Source organism: Venturia canescens, chromosome 8 (genome assembly GCF_019457755.1).
Source record: "Venturia canescens isolate UGA chromosome 8, ASM1945775v1, whole genome shotgun sequence".
Lineage (NCBI taxonomy): Eukaryota > Metazoa > Arthropoda > Insecta > Hymenoptera > Ichneumonidae > Venturia > Venturia canescens.
The window spans coordinates 18344831-18357878 of record NC_057428.1 but is presented as its reverse complement, the minus strand read 5'-3'; the positions used below and the strand labels follow the sequence as shown (position 1 = coordinate 18357878).

Here is a 13048-nt window from a genome sequence, read left to right as displayed (position 1 = left end):
AACGTTTCATTGACTGTTGCAGAAGTTCAAATAAAAATTCGACTGCAACTTTTTTTTCGAGAACACGGTTCATCGAGTGTTCGATGTTACTCGAAATGTAATGAAGGTTGACAACTCACCGTCGCATAATTGGTCGTATGATTCGGTGATCCGATGTAGGCATTCATAGAATTTGGATCCACGGTCGAGTCGATCTGTGATGAAATCGAAGAAACGTGAAATAAGAAATTAACAGTTTGTAACTGGAAATAAGAAAAGTACATAACGAACGAAAATCGTGGAATAATTGTGTCTACGAATGAAATTGATCAATCATCGTGGCACAATTTTTTATTTTACACGTCAACAATTAGACAATAATATTGTTAGTTTATTGCAAGTGTGGAAACATGTAGAGAAAGGAGAGAAAAAAGGGTCGAGGGAAATTTGGAAGTCTCATCACCTCTGCCTGAGTCGCCCAACCGGATTCCATAAGCTGTTGTATCACTTGTGCCCATCCCTAACGTTAGCAGGTAACAAATAAGCGACGAATATTTTGAAATATGATGTAAAACACTAGAAAAAAGTGTTCTCTCAAGTGCCTCGATAGGATAAAAAAGAAAAGAAATAGGAAACCGAAAAATAAGAAGGAAAACGGACAAATTGAGTGGAAAAAAAATGAGAATAACTTGTTAGAAATAATAAAGAAATTATTGATTATCCGGTGACAATTCAGTGAATGAATAATTATTCATTTGATTGCCGTGAATAATTTATCGGTTCACTTACCGATTTCTTCCGGTTCAACGATACAACGGAAAAGAAAGTTACAAGACAACCGAGTATAATTTTGGAACGATAAATAGATGCAGGGAAATGAAACCGTTATCGATTTACTTTTGAGAATAAATATAACGGTCACAACGAGGGAGGCTCAAATTTTCGATACTCACCACTCCCTTCGATACGCACAAACAGAACAATTAATAAAACGGGTCACAAAGCAGTTTTGAGATGAGATACAGTGTTAGGAGTTTATTTAATGGACGATTTTGAATCTCCCTTTTTTTTCCAATATCCAACAAATGAACGTTTAAACTTAAATATGCAACTGACCATGTTGAATTGTTCGAAGGTTTGTTGCAGCGCGGTCGCCTGTGCTTGATTTATGTAATAACTGTTTTGATCTATTGTTTCAGAGGTGAGATTCGGCTGTACTGAGTGTCCCGTTGGACTCGACGGAGCCGATGGATTATTGCTGTAACTCAACGGACTTCCCTTTGGAGACAAAGAAAAATTTCACAAAGATTATTTCACTGGTGCGAAGCTCGATCGCGGTGATTCAAATCTCGTTCGGTGAATTCTTCAATGAAATTATATCGTGAAATGTTACTTGAACAGTGAGACTCGGTGAAGATTGAGGCGAGGGCCTGTGAACTTGTTGCGACGTTCTATAAGATGCTAAGGAATTGAGCTGTTGTTGTTGTTGTTGCTGTTGTTGCTGATGTTGATGGTGAGACTGCGTCGCTTTCTGTGAAAGGAAAATGCATAAATTAATACAATGAAAGATGCGAAGTGAGATTGGAATAACGAGCCTTGCCAGGCTGAAATTCGATAGAAAATTTCTTTTGTTCAAGCCCGAATGAACTTACCGGACTTTGTGGCGGCACAGGGCTGTGCGGTTGCTGATAAATGTAGTGAGCAGGACTGTGGCATGTTGGCGGTTGCTGTTGGTGTTGTTGAACTTGGCCCTGTTGTTGTTGCTGTTGTTGTTGCTGTTGCTGTTGAGCGTACGATTGCAACTCCTGTTGGGAAGTACTTGTGCTGTTGTCCAGCGCCACGCCCTGCTTGTAAAACACACACAGACGAAAAAAAACATGTACGTGGATATTCGTGCACAAAAAAAACTCGAAGAACCTCTATTTCATGGGGCTTTTTTTCTTCCAACTTATCGAACTACGGATCGCTATGTATGAATACGTATGCATATATGTCAACGTTCAATTTTGGGCTTGTCTGAAAAATCGGGCAAGCCCTCTCTCGAACGGACGAGATCGATGCAGCCTCGCTGCCGGTATGGTTACATTATTTTTAGCATGGTTCACCGGGCTGCACTTTTTTCTCTCTTCCACGTGACGTTTTTATTTCTCTCCTTACTTTGCTTTTTTCTCTGAATACATATATTTTTTTCATTTTTTATATTATTTCGAGGATTAAACGACGATTTACCGTCAGGTTTCTCGTAGCACTAGCCGATCACGGTGAACCAAACTAAGCGTTATTCGGATTCATGCAAATACAATGGCACGTTTTTTATTTCAAGACATTCAGGTGAGATAATGAAATTGTAAAGAAAGCAGAATTGGCCAAAGTTCGAACGAAGAAACGTTGCTCAATAATACGAAAAACATTTTATGCAGTTACTGCATTTTTTAAACAACCACGATTCGCTATTTCGTTTTTTCCACAAATACAATCCCGTTTCGTTGCCTCATTCGATAGAGGCTCATAAGTGATTAAACGTTGCGTTAGATGCCTGGCAAAAAGCATACACTGGTGTCATTATTAACGCTAATCTTCGCGGAATTGGGAAGTGCGATATAATAACGATTGTTATATATAAAAAAAAAAAGAAAAAACGGTGAAGGAAAACGAACAAAGTGGGTCCGAGAGAGAGAGAGAGAGAGAGAGAAAGAGAGGGAGAGAGAGAAAGAAATAATATTACTGATGCTACTGACCTTACACATGTGTAGAAACCTAGAGTTAACAGGCACTGATAAATGGTTCTGCAAAATAACAAAGACAAAGAAACACTACAAAAAAACGGCAAAATAAAAAAATAACGAGGAAACTAAAGAAGGGGCGGGGGGCGGGGGAGGACGAAAATAACAATGACGATAACAACAAAGTGCAACGAAGCGTAACGAGATTATTCTTTTCTTTGTTTGTGTGTGTGTGTGTGTGTGTTCGAGCACATGCTGTTTAAGAAACGAAAAGAAACGAATAAGTAAAAAAAAGAAACAAAAAGATAAGAGAAAGGAAAAGACGGAACTTCTGCGAACTTCGTCGAGCTGTTTTGTCAGCCTGCTGGGCATGCAACTACATCAAATGCAGCGTCGTCGGGCAGTCTCGATTATCATCTCAACTCCTTTGGAGAGTCTCGAGCCTCCGCGAATAATTTGGAATATGATTCGCTCGTAAATCGAAAGAGGAGCGAGAGCTATAGTAAGTGAAAACGGAGCTGGCCACGTTGTCCAATGAACGAAAAGTCTCTTGTCGTACTTTTACCACGATTCGTGAGACTCGATTGGAAGAACAGTTGTAAACGGGTAATTCAACGATTTTCTTTGCACAATGTTGACCAACACCGTTTTCCAAGCTCAGTACTACACTGCAAAGCAATTGAGGACCTCAAGGATATTTACTTGGGCACTCGGTGGGCTGTGATCCTGTGAAAAGGAAAGCCTTCCAGCTTGAGCTAAGCTGGTCGGCGACAAGGTCGTAGGACTGCTCGTTTGAGGACTCTGCAAAATCCCCAAAGTTCAATATTTCACATACCATTTTCCATCCAGCTTTCCTTTCTCGCTTGTTTTTTGAGGAAAAAAATTCACTTTCAAAGCTCACCCCGCGTCGGGACAGTTTTCAATGATTTTTGAAATGCCACGCGTGAGACAAATTTATGGAATATAAATAATGAAAAAGTGAGAAAAATACCGAATGAAATATGGGAAAAAAGGGAATAAATGCGAAACGAGAGCGAGGAAAATGTTCACGCACGAATGGCAGTGGAAGAACAAAAACAATCTTTCGTAACTTAGTTTTGAAAATTCAAACGATTCACCGCTTATTTTATCAAAAGTGCATAAATTTAGTGGGCTCTCTCGTTTCGTTTGAAGCTTCTAAGCCCAAAATCGACGAGTCAGGATGGAGAAAAGGTGGAGAAAATTAGAGGTAAAAGAGAATTTTTCGTTTCGTTGAAGTTAGTAAAAGCGAGGAAAACGAGAGAATAATGAAGGAAGCTTTGCCGCACCGAGAATTCTGAAAGAACGAGTCGTAGCAAGAGAATGAAAAGAGGAAATATTTCAAGTAGATTTGTAAACAAGAGTGATGGAAGAAAAGAATATTTCTTGTTCGTGGGTGGAGCGATTCGTTATCGATGATGAATTCGTGCTGGGCCCGTTGTAAAGTTGGGCAATGTCGAATATTTCGACATTTAATCACAAGCCCACGGGGATATACACGCACACACATGAAGACACAAATTCACTCATGCACTCGCACACCCAAATAAACATTCTATGCGTATTCGACGTTGGAGCGTACGTGACACATTTCGTACGTAATATCTGAGCGGCGATGATGAACTCACGTTGCTGTACTGCGTACTGCTCGAGTGATCCTCGTGGTCGAGTGCCCCGTGTAGAGGCGTTGGAAAATGGACGTTGCTCAGATCCGGTAATGAACCAGTATTGTTGCCTATCGGTATCTGTTGCTCCGGTGATTGCGAGCTCGGATGTATACTGCGAGAGAGAGAGAAAGAGAAAATTATTATTCGATCGGTTCCTGGATGCTGACATGAAATTTTCAGTAACATAATCAGCCGAGAAGTTTATCTTTCTCGTCCGTCTGCTGGAGCGACGAGGATTTCATTAAGATAATTTAGCGAATGTCGTATTCGCTCAACTTCTAAATTGAGAAGAGGGCGCGGATAGTTGGCGTGAAATTCCCCATGGAAATGCTCCCGGGCCGAGTACGTTATGAGCACAAAAAAGATAAAAGGGGAAACGGTATCGCGCTTTTTTGTCAACTTGAAATTCAAGGGAATCGTCATTCCGTCAGTTCCCACGAAGTGAGAGCGTGGGAATATAATATTGTTTGGATTCGCTCGCAGGAAGAGTTTTTTCCAACGGCCACCCATCGCTGTTTTTATATTTATTGGTGTATGAACATCAACGGGGATGCATTTGAAATGTGAATCGTACGAAAATTGTTCGAAAAAATAAGTTAGCGATGCGGCATAAAATGTGCCAGTGTTTCCAGCGACTCTCGGGTGCGAATGTACTTTTTCTCTTTCCATTCTATTGATTGAGTCGGTGTGTGTGCAATCCTCCCGATGCGTGATGCATTCAGGAGAGCTCATACGTCGAGGAAACAACGACACGACGAAGCAGCAGCAGACTATTTTCATTTATTTGTTCGTTGTTAAATTCCTCCCCGCTTCGTTTCCCTCTTCCCTTCGCTCCCTCCCGCCCCCTATTTTTTGCCATCTTTTGATACATTTTTCACAGCGTGCTGCCGGTGATGCTTTCTCAACGGAGAGTTTTCTCGCTTCCGCAATGCGCTCACGTGCGTAAACACACTCGGTCTCGCAGCGATAATAAAGTTGGGCACGAGAGTGCAACGTCACACCGCACACGATCTATTCTTCGCTCGTGCTTCTTCCTTCCTTCTCTTCCTTTATGTAACTCTGCATTCGCGCTCCTCGCAGCGCCCCGTGTTTTCTTTCGTTTTTTTATTTCTATTTCTTTCATTATATTTATCTGCTTCCTCCTATATTTATATATTTGGCTAGAGTCCCCAATAAATTTAGCATGCTCGGCTCACTCCGCGCCGCGAAGACACACAAAATGGCGAGAGAGGTATATTCGTGCTATTTCGAATTTGTAAGGTGAACGATCGAATTTATGACCGTGACCCACTCACCGGATGCCCGCAAATGAATGTTTTTATACTTTTTTTATCCCTCTGTACATACCGACATTCCACGGAGATAGCAAAGCGTCTGCATCTATTCTGGGGCTTATTTTTTCATGGAATTTATCATTCGAGTTATTATTGATCCTCAAATATATATTCTGGCCCTAGTTTACAGGCGAATTCGAAACTCTCGCCGGCCCGAGAGACTGCGAAATTCAATGATGAAGCCTCGTTTAAGCGTGGCCTCGAACCATGAAATTTCAAATGACCATATAAATGGAAATTAGTCGTTCATGGAACATTCGTGATTCGATGGAAACGTACTAGATTCCAGGTACTCTGGGCATTTCGCAGGAAGATCTCGGTCGTTCGATGAAACCGTGATGACCATCGCGATTCTCACCGACCGTGTTGCCCATCGCGTGTTGATCTGCAATTTTAAAAAACAGCACAAAGTTAGAATGAATCGTTATTAGAACGGAGCGAGAGGGAGAGGCTGGGGGAGGGGAATGCAGAGTGACATCGTTTTTTTACTTCTCGAACAGTGTAAATTTCCAACTACTGTTACAAAAAGTAGTCCATCATTGATGTAATTAGCAGAAAACTCTTGTACGTAAAAACGGACAAAGTAATTGGAATAAATTATCAAGGATAATGGCATCAGAGCCCTTTGAGGTGAAAATTTTCCCTTGAAAATTTCTCAATTCGTTTATAAAAGTGGCGTGGCTCTCTAACGCACCGAAGCGCGGGGGTTCGAAGATAAGCGAAAACTGCGATTCGACAAGCTCGCGCGTTAAAGTGGACTTCGTTAAAAATAATTCTTCTATATTTTAGCGTCGACAAAAACTGGAGTGGAAAAAATGTGGGAAATAAATCTGAGATTTGTACTCATAGAATTTTATTGGAGCCGTGAAAAAAAAAAGTGGAGCACGATTTCCACGAAGGGCTGGTGGAAGATGGATTTTTTCTCAGGAAATGACGTACTTCGAGGACTTTTTTATCCTCGGAATTGAAGCAAAAGGAAGAGGCGACGAGAGTGCACGCGTATTTTCCGTCGTCGGAAGGATAATCGAATGATCCTCGAACTCCGTTCCATTAGTTGGTTGAGCAATGAAAAATAATAGAAGATGAAAACTCGAGTTTAATGAGCGAGCAAATAATATTCGATAAATCAAAGGATTGTCTCCGTGAACGAGGAGGGCGGGATTTGATTGAAAGATGAAAAAAGCGAAACGAACGAAATGAATAAGGATTGAACGGTGATTGACGCTGGGAGGGGGCGAGGGTGGAAGCGAATATAGAAAAAATGAATAAATGGAAAAAAAAAAGAAAGAAAAAAAACACCAACATGCGTCGCTACCTCGTCGGTGAGGCATGGCATTGGCCGCTTGACAGGCCTCGTTCGCGCTCTGATGTAACGCCGAATCGGAGTTGGTTCTTCGCCACGTATCGGGCAACGGTGGGGAAAGATAAGGCGCTCCGCTGTACGGGGACGTGTCGTGTCTCTTTTCCATGGGTCTCGGTCGCATCGGTCCGACTCCCATGTTCCGGCCTCTCTCGTTGCTTCTGTACATCATCGGATTGTGCTGCATCTCTTCGAGCGTACTCAGAGCCGTCTGTAAACACGAGAGTCGAATCAATATTCTCTGCCGAGCGCACAAATTCCCTGGGTTCGTATTCTCGAATAATAAAACGAATGAAAAATGTGATTCGTCGGGAGATGAGACGAGGGAATAGCTCGCATTCTTTTTATTCGATTAATGAGATAAAAAAAAATGAAAAGCGATGAGCTTTCGTCGTCGCACGAGGACGGAAAGTAACTTTATGCGCGCAGCAATAAAGTAACGAGGTTACGAATAATCGAAAAAGTTTTCCGACGCAAATGGAATTGCTCGGCGCATAGCACGACATTAAATAGCCGATGAATAATTACGGGAATGAGTCGTAAAAAGTTTATGAATCGAGGGTGAATTATTGAAATCGAGAAATGAACTTGTTCGACGACAAGTTGCCTTCGTAAATAATTGATACAACAATAAACGCCACCAACTTGACGGTGAATCGTTAGAGCGATAAAAAATAAATGCGGAAAAAGTGAGGGCACGCGCAGCGACGAGAAGGGAGACCGCGAGAGGACATCGACGATGGTAAAAGGAGCTCTCGGAGAGCCGCGAGTTTTCTTTTTCCTCGTTTATTCCTCATTTTTATTGTTTTCTCAGAAACTACGAAGGTATATGAGAGATGAGAGGAGCACGGCGAAATTGTGCTCGTTTTCCGATTATGTTTACGAGAAAGCATAAAAGCTCGAGATGTTTTACAGCGTGGGCGCTCCTACGGAGCTCCGCTAAGAGGATGATGTCTCTGACGTTCTCTTCGTCGTCGTCGGTCTCCCATTAAATTAGCCGGCGTGCACCGAGGCAATGGAGGATGCAGAGGCGAGGCCTTAGGGTCGCAAGAGAATTTCATGCATCCACTTCGGTCCTCGGGCACAGGCACACGTGCATGCAAATGGGAAGATGAAATTCTGGAGACGCGTGCACCGAGCTCGCTGCAAAGTGGCCTTCCGAGCGTAATAAGCAATTGGATTGTTCAGTTCCGAGGGGAAAATGGTCTCCGTTGTCTTTTCCTGGGACGAGAGTGGATTCGAGCGACAGCCGGGGAGTGGGACACGTCCCTGGGACCCGGTCGGCGCTCTTTGACTCCTCTTCCTCTCGATTGTGCACCGAGCCGATGGACACGAATGAATGACCGTTCCATCGAGCAGAGCACGAGGAAAAACGTCTCCAAAGACTGCTCTCTCTCTCTCTCTCTCAAGGACCCCGCGATCGATCGACCCTCCGGCCATCGAGAGGCCCTTTCAAGGACACAATTGCCACCGAGAGCCCTCGTCTCCGGCAGCGCGTTCCTGTGTGTCTCTCGCCGAACAATATATCGCTCCTGATTATTGTCGAAGCAGCAGCAAAGGCAAAGGCAGGCAGAGAGACGATGCTCCCGCTTATTTGAGACGTAAATTCGAGTTACGCGATATGGAACATGGAAAATTGAATTATTCTATGAACATGCTGTTTTCCTCGGGCGAATTTAACCGAGAACCCGGTGCTAATGATTCAATTACAGGCTACGGCTATTTAATTAGGCTGCTGGGCTACCGGTGAACGTGCTCCAACAAATGTACACCCTCCGACCCCCTCCACGAGGACGTGTTTCGTAAACATACCCGCACTGTTGGTGCGTGACTCTTAATTGTCCAACTACCTTAACGAGCGTGCTCCACTCACACGCAATACACTTAATGTATTATATTGAGACTACACACGCGTTTCACCCTCTCCGACGGCCGATGGAACTCTGAATGCATTTATTGAGCCCGCGATGCAAACCCTTAAGGTACTCCTTTCGCATGAGCGTATTTTTTGACTGCGCAAATATCGGGGCACTCGAAATTCGAACTGATTCTTAACCTCGGAAAGACGTTATACAGGAATTTTTTTTCCTATCTGTGAGACAGTTTGTATCAAGAATTTAGAATTCTTTGATACCGCTACGGAGTGTGCCAAATAATGCAAAAGTTTGGGGAACCATTTCCACAGTTCCATAGTAAATAACGCGCTGTACTATATAAAAAATCAACACCGAACGAATTTTCATTAAAAACATAGTAAATAATGAAATGATTTGATGAAAATTCAGGAGATAACGCAGCAGTCGTTTCTCGCTGTGCATACGAAAAATTGCATAGTTTCATATTTTCCTCTTTATCGCACTGAATTTTGCTCAATAGAATAGCAAAATTCGTGCGCCCACCAATCATATGAGGCACATAGTCAAATTTCAAACAATCGCTTCGCTCATAAGCGGACTTTGTCAAGTAAAACTTTGTCGAAAAGAAAATTAACTTCTTTTCTGGTGACGGTGCGACACAACGGTACAAACATTTTTCGACATTTCACCAATTTGTCCAGTCCAATTCACCAATTTTTAACATTTCACCAAAGACACGAGTGACACTCGGATATCGATACATCGTCCGATGCGAGAATGTCTCAAACCTAAATTTTGTCTGTCGTACATAGTGAAATTCGAGAGAACTGCTTTTGGTATCAAAATTACTATGCACTTTGGTGAAATGTAATAGAATGGCGATATAGAACAGCGCTGCTACAAAACGTAGCAAATTTTTTGACGTATTCGTCCGAAAGCTCCAGTTAAAATTTTACGATTTTTCAAGTTTTCATTCTTCATTAAATGACTTTTAGTTTGCTGTCATTTAAAATCAGTTAGTAGAATATTCGGCTTCGTGAAAGGGTTAGCTTAAAAAATGTCGTCGTTAATTGATCGAAGAATTCGACACTCCTGGAAAAATCATAAAATCCGTGTCCCCCGGAGCTTCATTCACGGACTGGAAAGGACTCGATCGATTCGAGTGGGCAGATTTCAGGAAACTTTCACTAAGCCCCCGAGCCTTGCGGGTTTATCCGGAACCCCGATATTTGGGTGAACGAGCGTGGGCGAAGTTGGAGAAACTTTGAAGAAAACTGAAAACCTGGCAGGAGTCGCCGGAGCTTTATCCCGCTTTTGTGTTTTCTCGCATTGATCATGGTCGTTATTTCGGTACGATTCTAAAAAAATAAGCGATTCTCGATGAGCCCTCGGGGGATTTTTCGATCGACGAAACTCGCGAGAGTTTCGTCGATGCAAATTTTTCAATCCATTTATGCAAATGAGTGTGAAACGGTTTATTAAAGAGAGAATAAAACGTTAAAGCAGCGAGAGGAAATAAAAGGGAAAAAGCGCGACGAGATGGCCACCGAGAGTACATAATATGCACGGGAGGTTTGTACATAATGTATAAACGAGGAGGGAATCACTTCCCAGACCTTGAATTAATATACCGGAGCGTCTCTTCGCGCAGCGCTCTTCGATCCGATCGTACCTTAATGCAATGATAATAAAAATAATAAAAGTAAATAGTGTACGCGTTTAAAAGGGGCAATGACGATGAAACGGAAGAGAAAAAAGCACGGTAAAAAAGAAGCGATTCTTTGAGCAAAAAAGAGCGTTACTCGATATAATTATGTGTGTACAAATCCCGAGCGATAAAATGACACTTTGTAAGAATAAAACACGCGGTTCCCTTGCTCTTTTAAAGTCTCGTCATCCTTTACTCGTTACCGGAGGGTGCAACGAAAGAGAGCGAGAGAGAGATAGAGAGAGTTTACGATCTCGAAGCAGACCGAAAGTGAATTATTAATACCCGTGATAGACATTCTCGTGCGACGAACGACGTGTCTGGTGGGCGCAAAGTTCAAGGAAAACTTGACGAGTCATTCCGTCCCTCTCCGCTGTTTCTCTCTCCTTCGCACACCGAAGACCGCGCGCGCGAAAAAGGCAAATAACAATAATGAAAATAATAACGACAACGCGAGGATGACAAAACACCTGCGCGTTGTCCCGACCCCACGCTCCTGGCGCTTCTCTTCAGATGTGTTTTTCTCTATTTTTTCGAGTCTCTTGAGTCATGAACCCAAGAAAAATTCAATTAAATCATTCGAATCGTTGTTTTTTGGAGGCTCCTCCGAACGGGGAACGATTCGGGGAAAATGTGCGTTATTTCTGAGCGTCGATTTACGTAACATAATAAAAACCCCAGAGGAAAATTACATCACGGTTTTTGCCCTCGTGGCGCGCCATGGAAGAGACGAAAGGAGCATTTTTCTCACGCTCTTGAGACATCGACGACGTTAATGAGCACAATGAAAACGAGGCGACTCCGAGGAATTAAAAAAGCCGGAAGAAACCGAAATAAACTTGAGCTGGGAGAAAAGATGCGAGTCCCGGAGTCTCCGTCGCTAACGACGATCGCCCATTTCTTCTCGCAGCTTATTTCTTTCTTTTCACTCTTCCACCAGTCCATTGAAGAGTTTGACTCGAGCTACGTCGATTATGCAACACTCGATTAACGCGATTGTCTTCTCTTCATTGTGTGTGTGTGTGTGTGTGTGTTTAGACACGAATCGTTTTGTCTTTCCTTTTGTTGCGCGTCCCGTTATATCGCCCGATGAATGGAGACGAATCGGTACAGAAATGGCTATAAGGATCGACATTTATTAAGCACGTTGTAGAAATAAATTGTGTAATTGCTGTGAGCTCAGCACCGTTGGGTCGAGTTGGGAGAATGTTTTCGCGGAGAGGTGAAAATCGATGTGAAATTTCGATGGAAAGTCATTTCGAAACATCGCTTCGCCTTTGGAAAAACTCCGAGACAAAAAAAGTCTGGAAAATTGCGAGTTTGTTGCACGCGGTGGGAAACGATCGCGGTTCGAGCTGCCCCCTGAAAAACTCGTTGACCGGACCCCTGAGGCCAGGAGGCCCCGGCTCGCGGTGGCGTCGAACCGGTTTTTTGTTTTTCATCTTCTCTCGCGCGCCCCGTGTACGAATCGTGAGTAAGAATTTCCGAGGCTATGATCACACGTTAATTAACGTGTGATGCGTTATTTATGAAAATCGCTCGATACGTAAGTCGGAGATTATTTAATGTGCTCCAAAATATCGATGCTCCAATTCGGCCTTTTAAAGTAGCTCGGCCGTTCTATGATTAATCAAGTTTGCAACTACATTCGTTCATCAATTTCAAGTCGAAGCTGTTAATAAAATTAATAAACACTTACATTGAGAATATTTTTATCATAAGAATGCAATAAATGCTTCAAAAATGTCCCAAAAGATCAAATTTATACTTCAACTTGACTAGTTAATGATTGAGTCGGTTTTATTGTGCGAAAGAAGATTCATATCGGTGTAATGCCACCGGAAAAAAGGAATGGTCGATTCGTGAAAAAAAAGCGAAGCTACTAGACGAATGAAAGCACACGAGTTCGCTTTCGACACGTCAAAAACTCAAGTTTTTTCATGTTTCCTTTCTCAAAAGCCTCGTAAGGAATGCCTTTTTTAAAGGAACGGAATCTGTTATAAATTTTCGAAGACCGTACAATTTTTTCACAATTAGTAATATTGTGAGTTCTTTCACGGGGTGACGTGTTAAAAACTCAAAATTGTAGATGAAATAATTCGAAATTTTGCCTCGTAAGAGGCCCCGGAACTGTGCGTATCGTTATCGAAGGACCTTAAACTACAATTCACCGCAAAAACAAGTGGACCTTCACCGTACTTTATCGAACGGCCGAACCCTCTCAGAGCGTGTGTTGGTTCTACGCAACACGCGTTTCCAGACCCCATAAAACTGCAGCGGTCAGTAAACCCGGGGTTCTAACTGCCTAGTTCGTATCAAGCAAGGTTAAATTGCACCACAGATACTCCTAAACCAAGAGACAAACTGCTTTAACCGATCGAAATATCAATACAAAACCGGCGT

At 42.6% G+C, this 13048-nt stretch overlaps 1 protein-coding gene across 7 annotated transcripts in view; it reads right to left on the bottom strand.

Annotated features, from left to right (window-relative positions):
* Positions 1-13048, bottom strand: part of LOC122415180 (CREB-regulated transcription coactivator 1-like) — a 39091-nt gene that overhangs the window by 4572 nt on the left and 21471 nt on the right. For 2 of the 7 annotated variants that reach the window (XM_043427129.1, XM_043427136.1), the window contains 11 exons: positions 7025-7292; positions 6001-6106; positions 4349-4499; positions 3405-3503; positions 1632-1826; positions 1373-1510; positions 1096-1257; positions 933-938; positions 769-774; positions 443-499; positions 120-194 (listed from right to left, as the gene is read on the bottom strand). In XM_043427129.1, the coding sequence (XP_043283064.1) occupies positions 120-194; positions 443-499; positions 769-774; positions 933-938; positions 1096-1257; positions 1373-1510; positions 1632-1826; positions 3405-3503; positions 4349-4499; positions 6001-6106; positions 7025-7292 (1263 nt within the window). Of the gene's footprint in view, positions 1-119; positions 195-442; positions 500-768; positions 775-932; positions 939-1095; positions 1258-1372; positions 1511-1631; positions 1827-2717; positions 2766-3404; positions 3504-4348; positions 4500-6000; positions 6107-7024; positions 7293-13048 lie in introns of all 7 variants that reach the window. The other 5 variants (XM_043427133.1, XM_043427131.1, XM_043427130.1 and 2 more) reach the window with 5 other exon arrangements.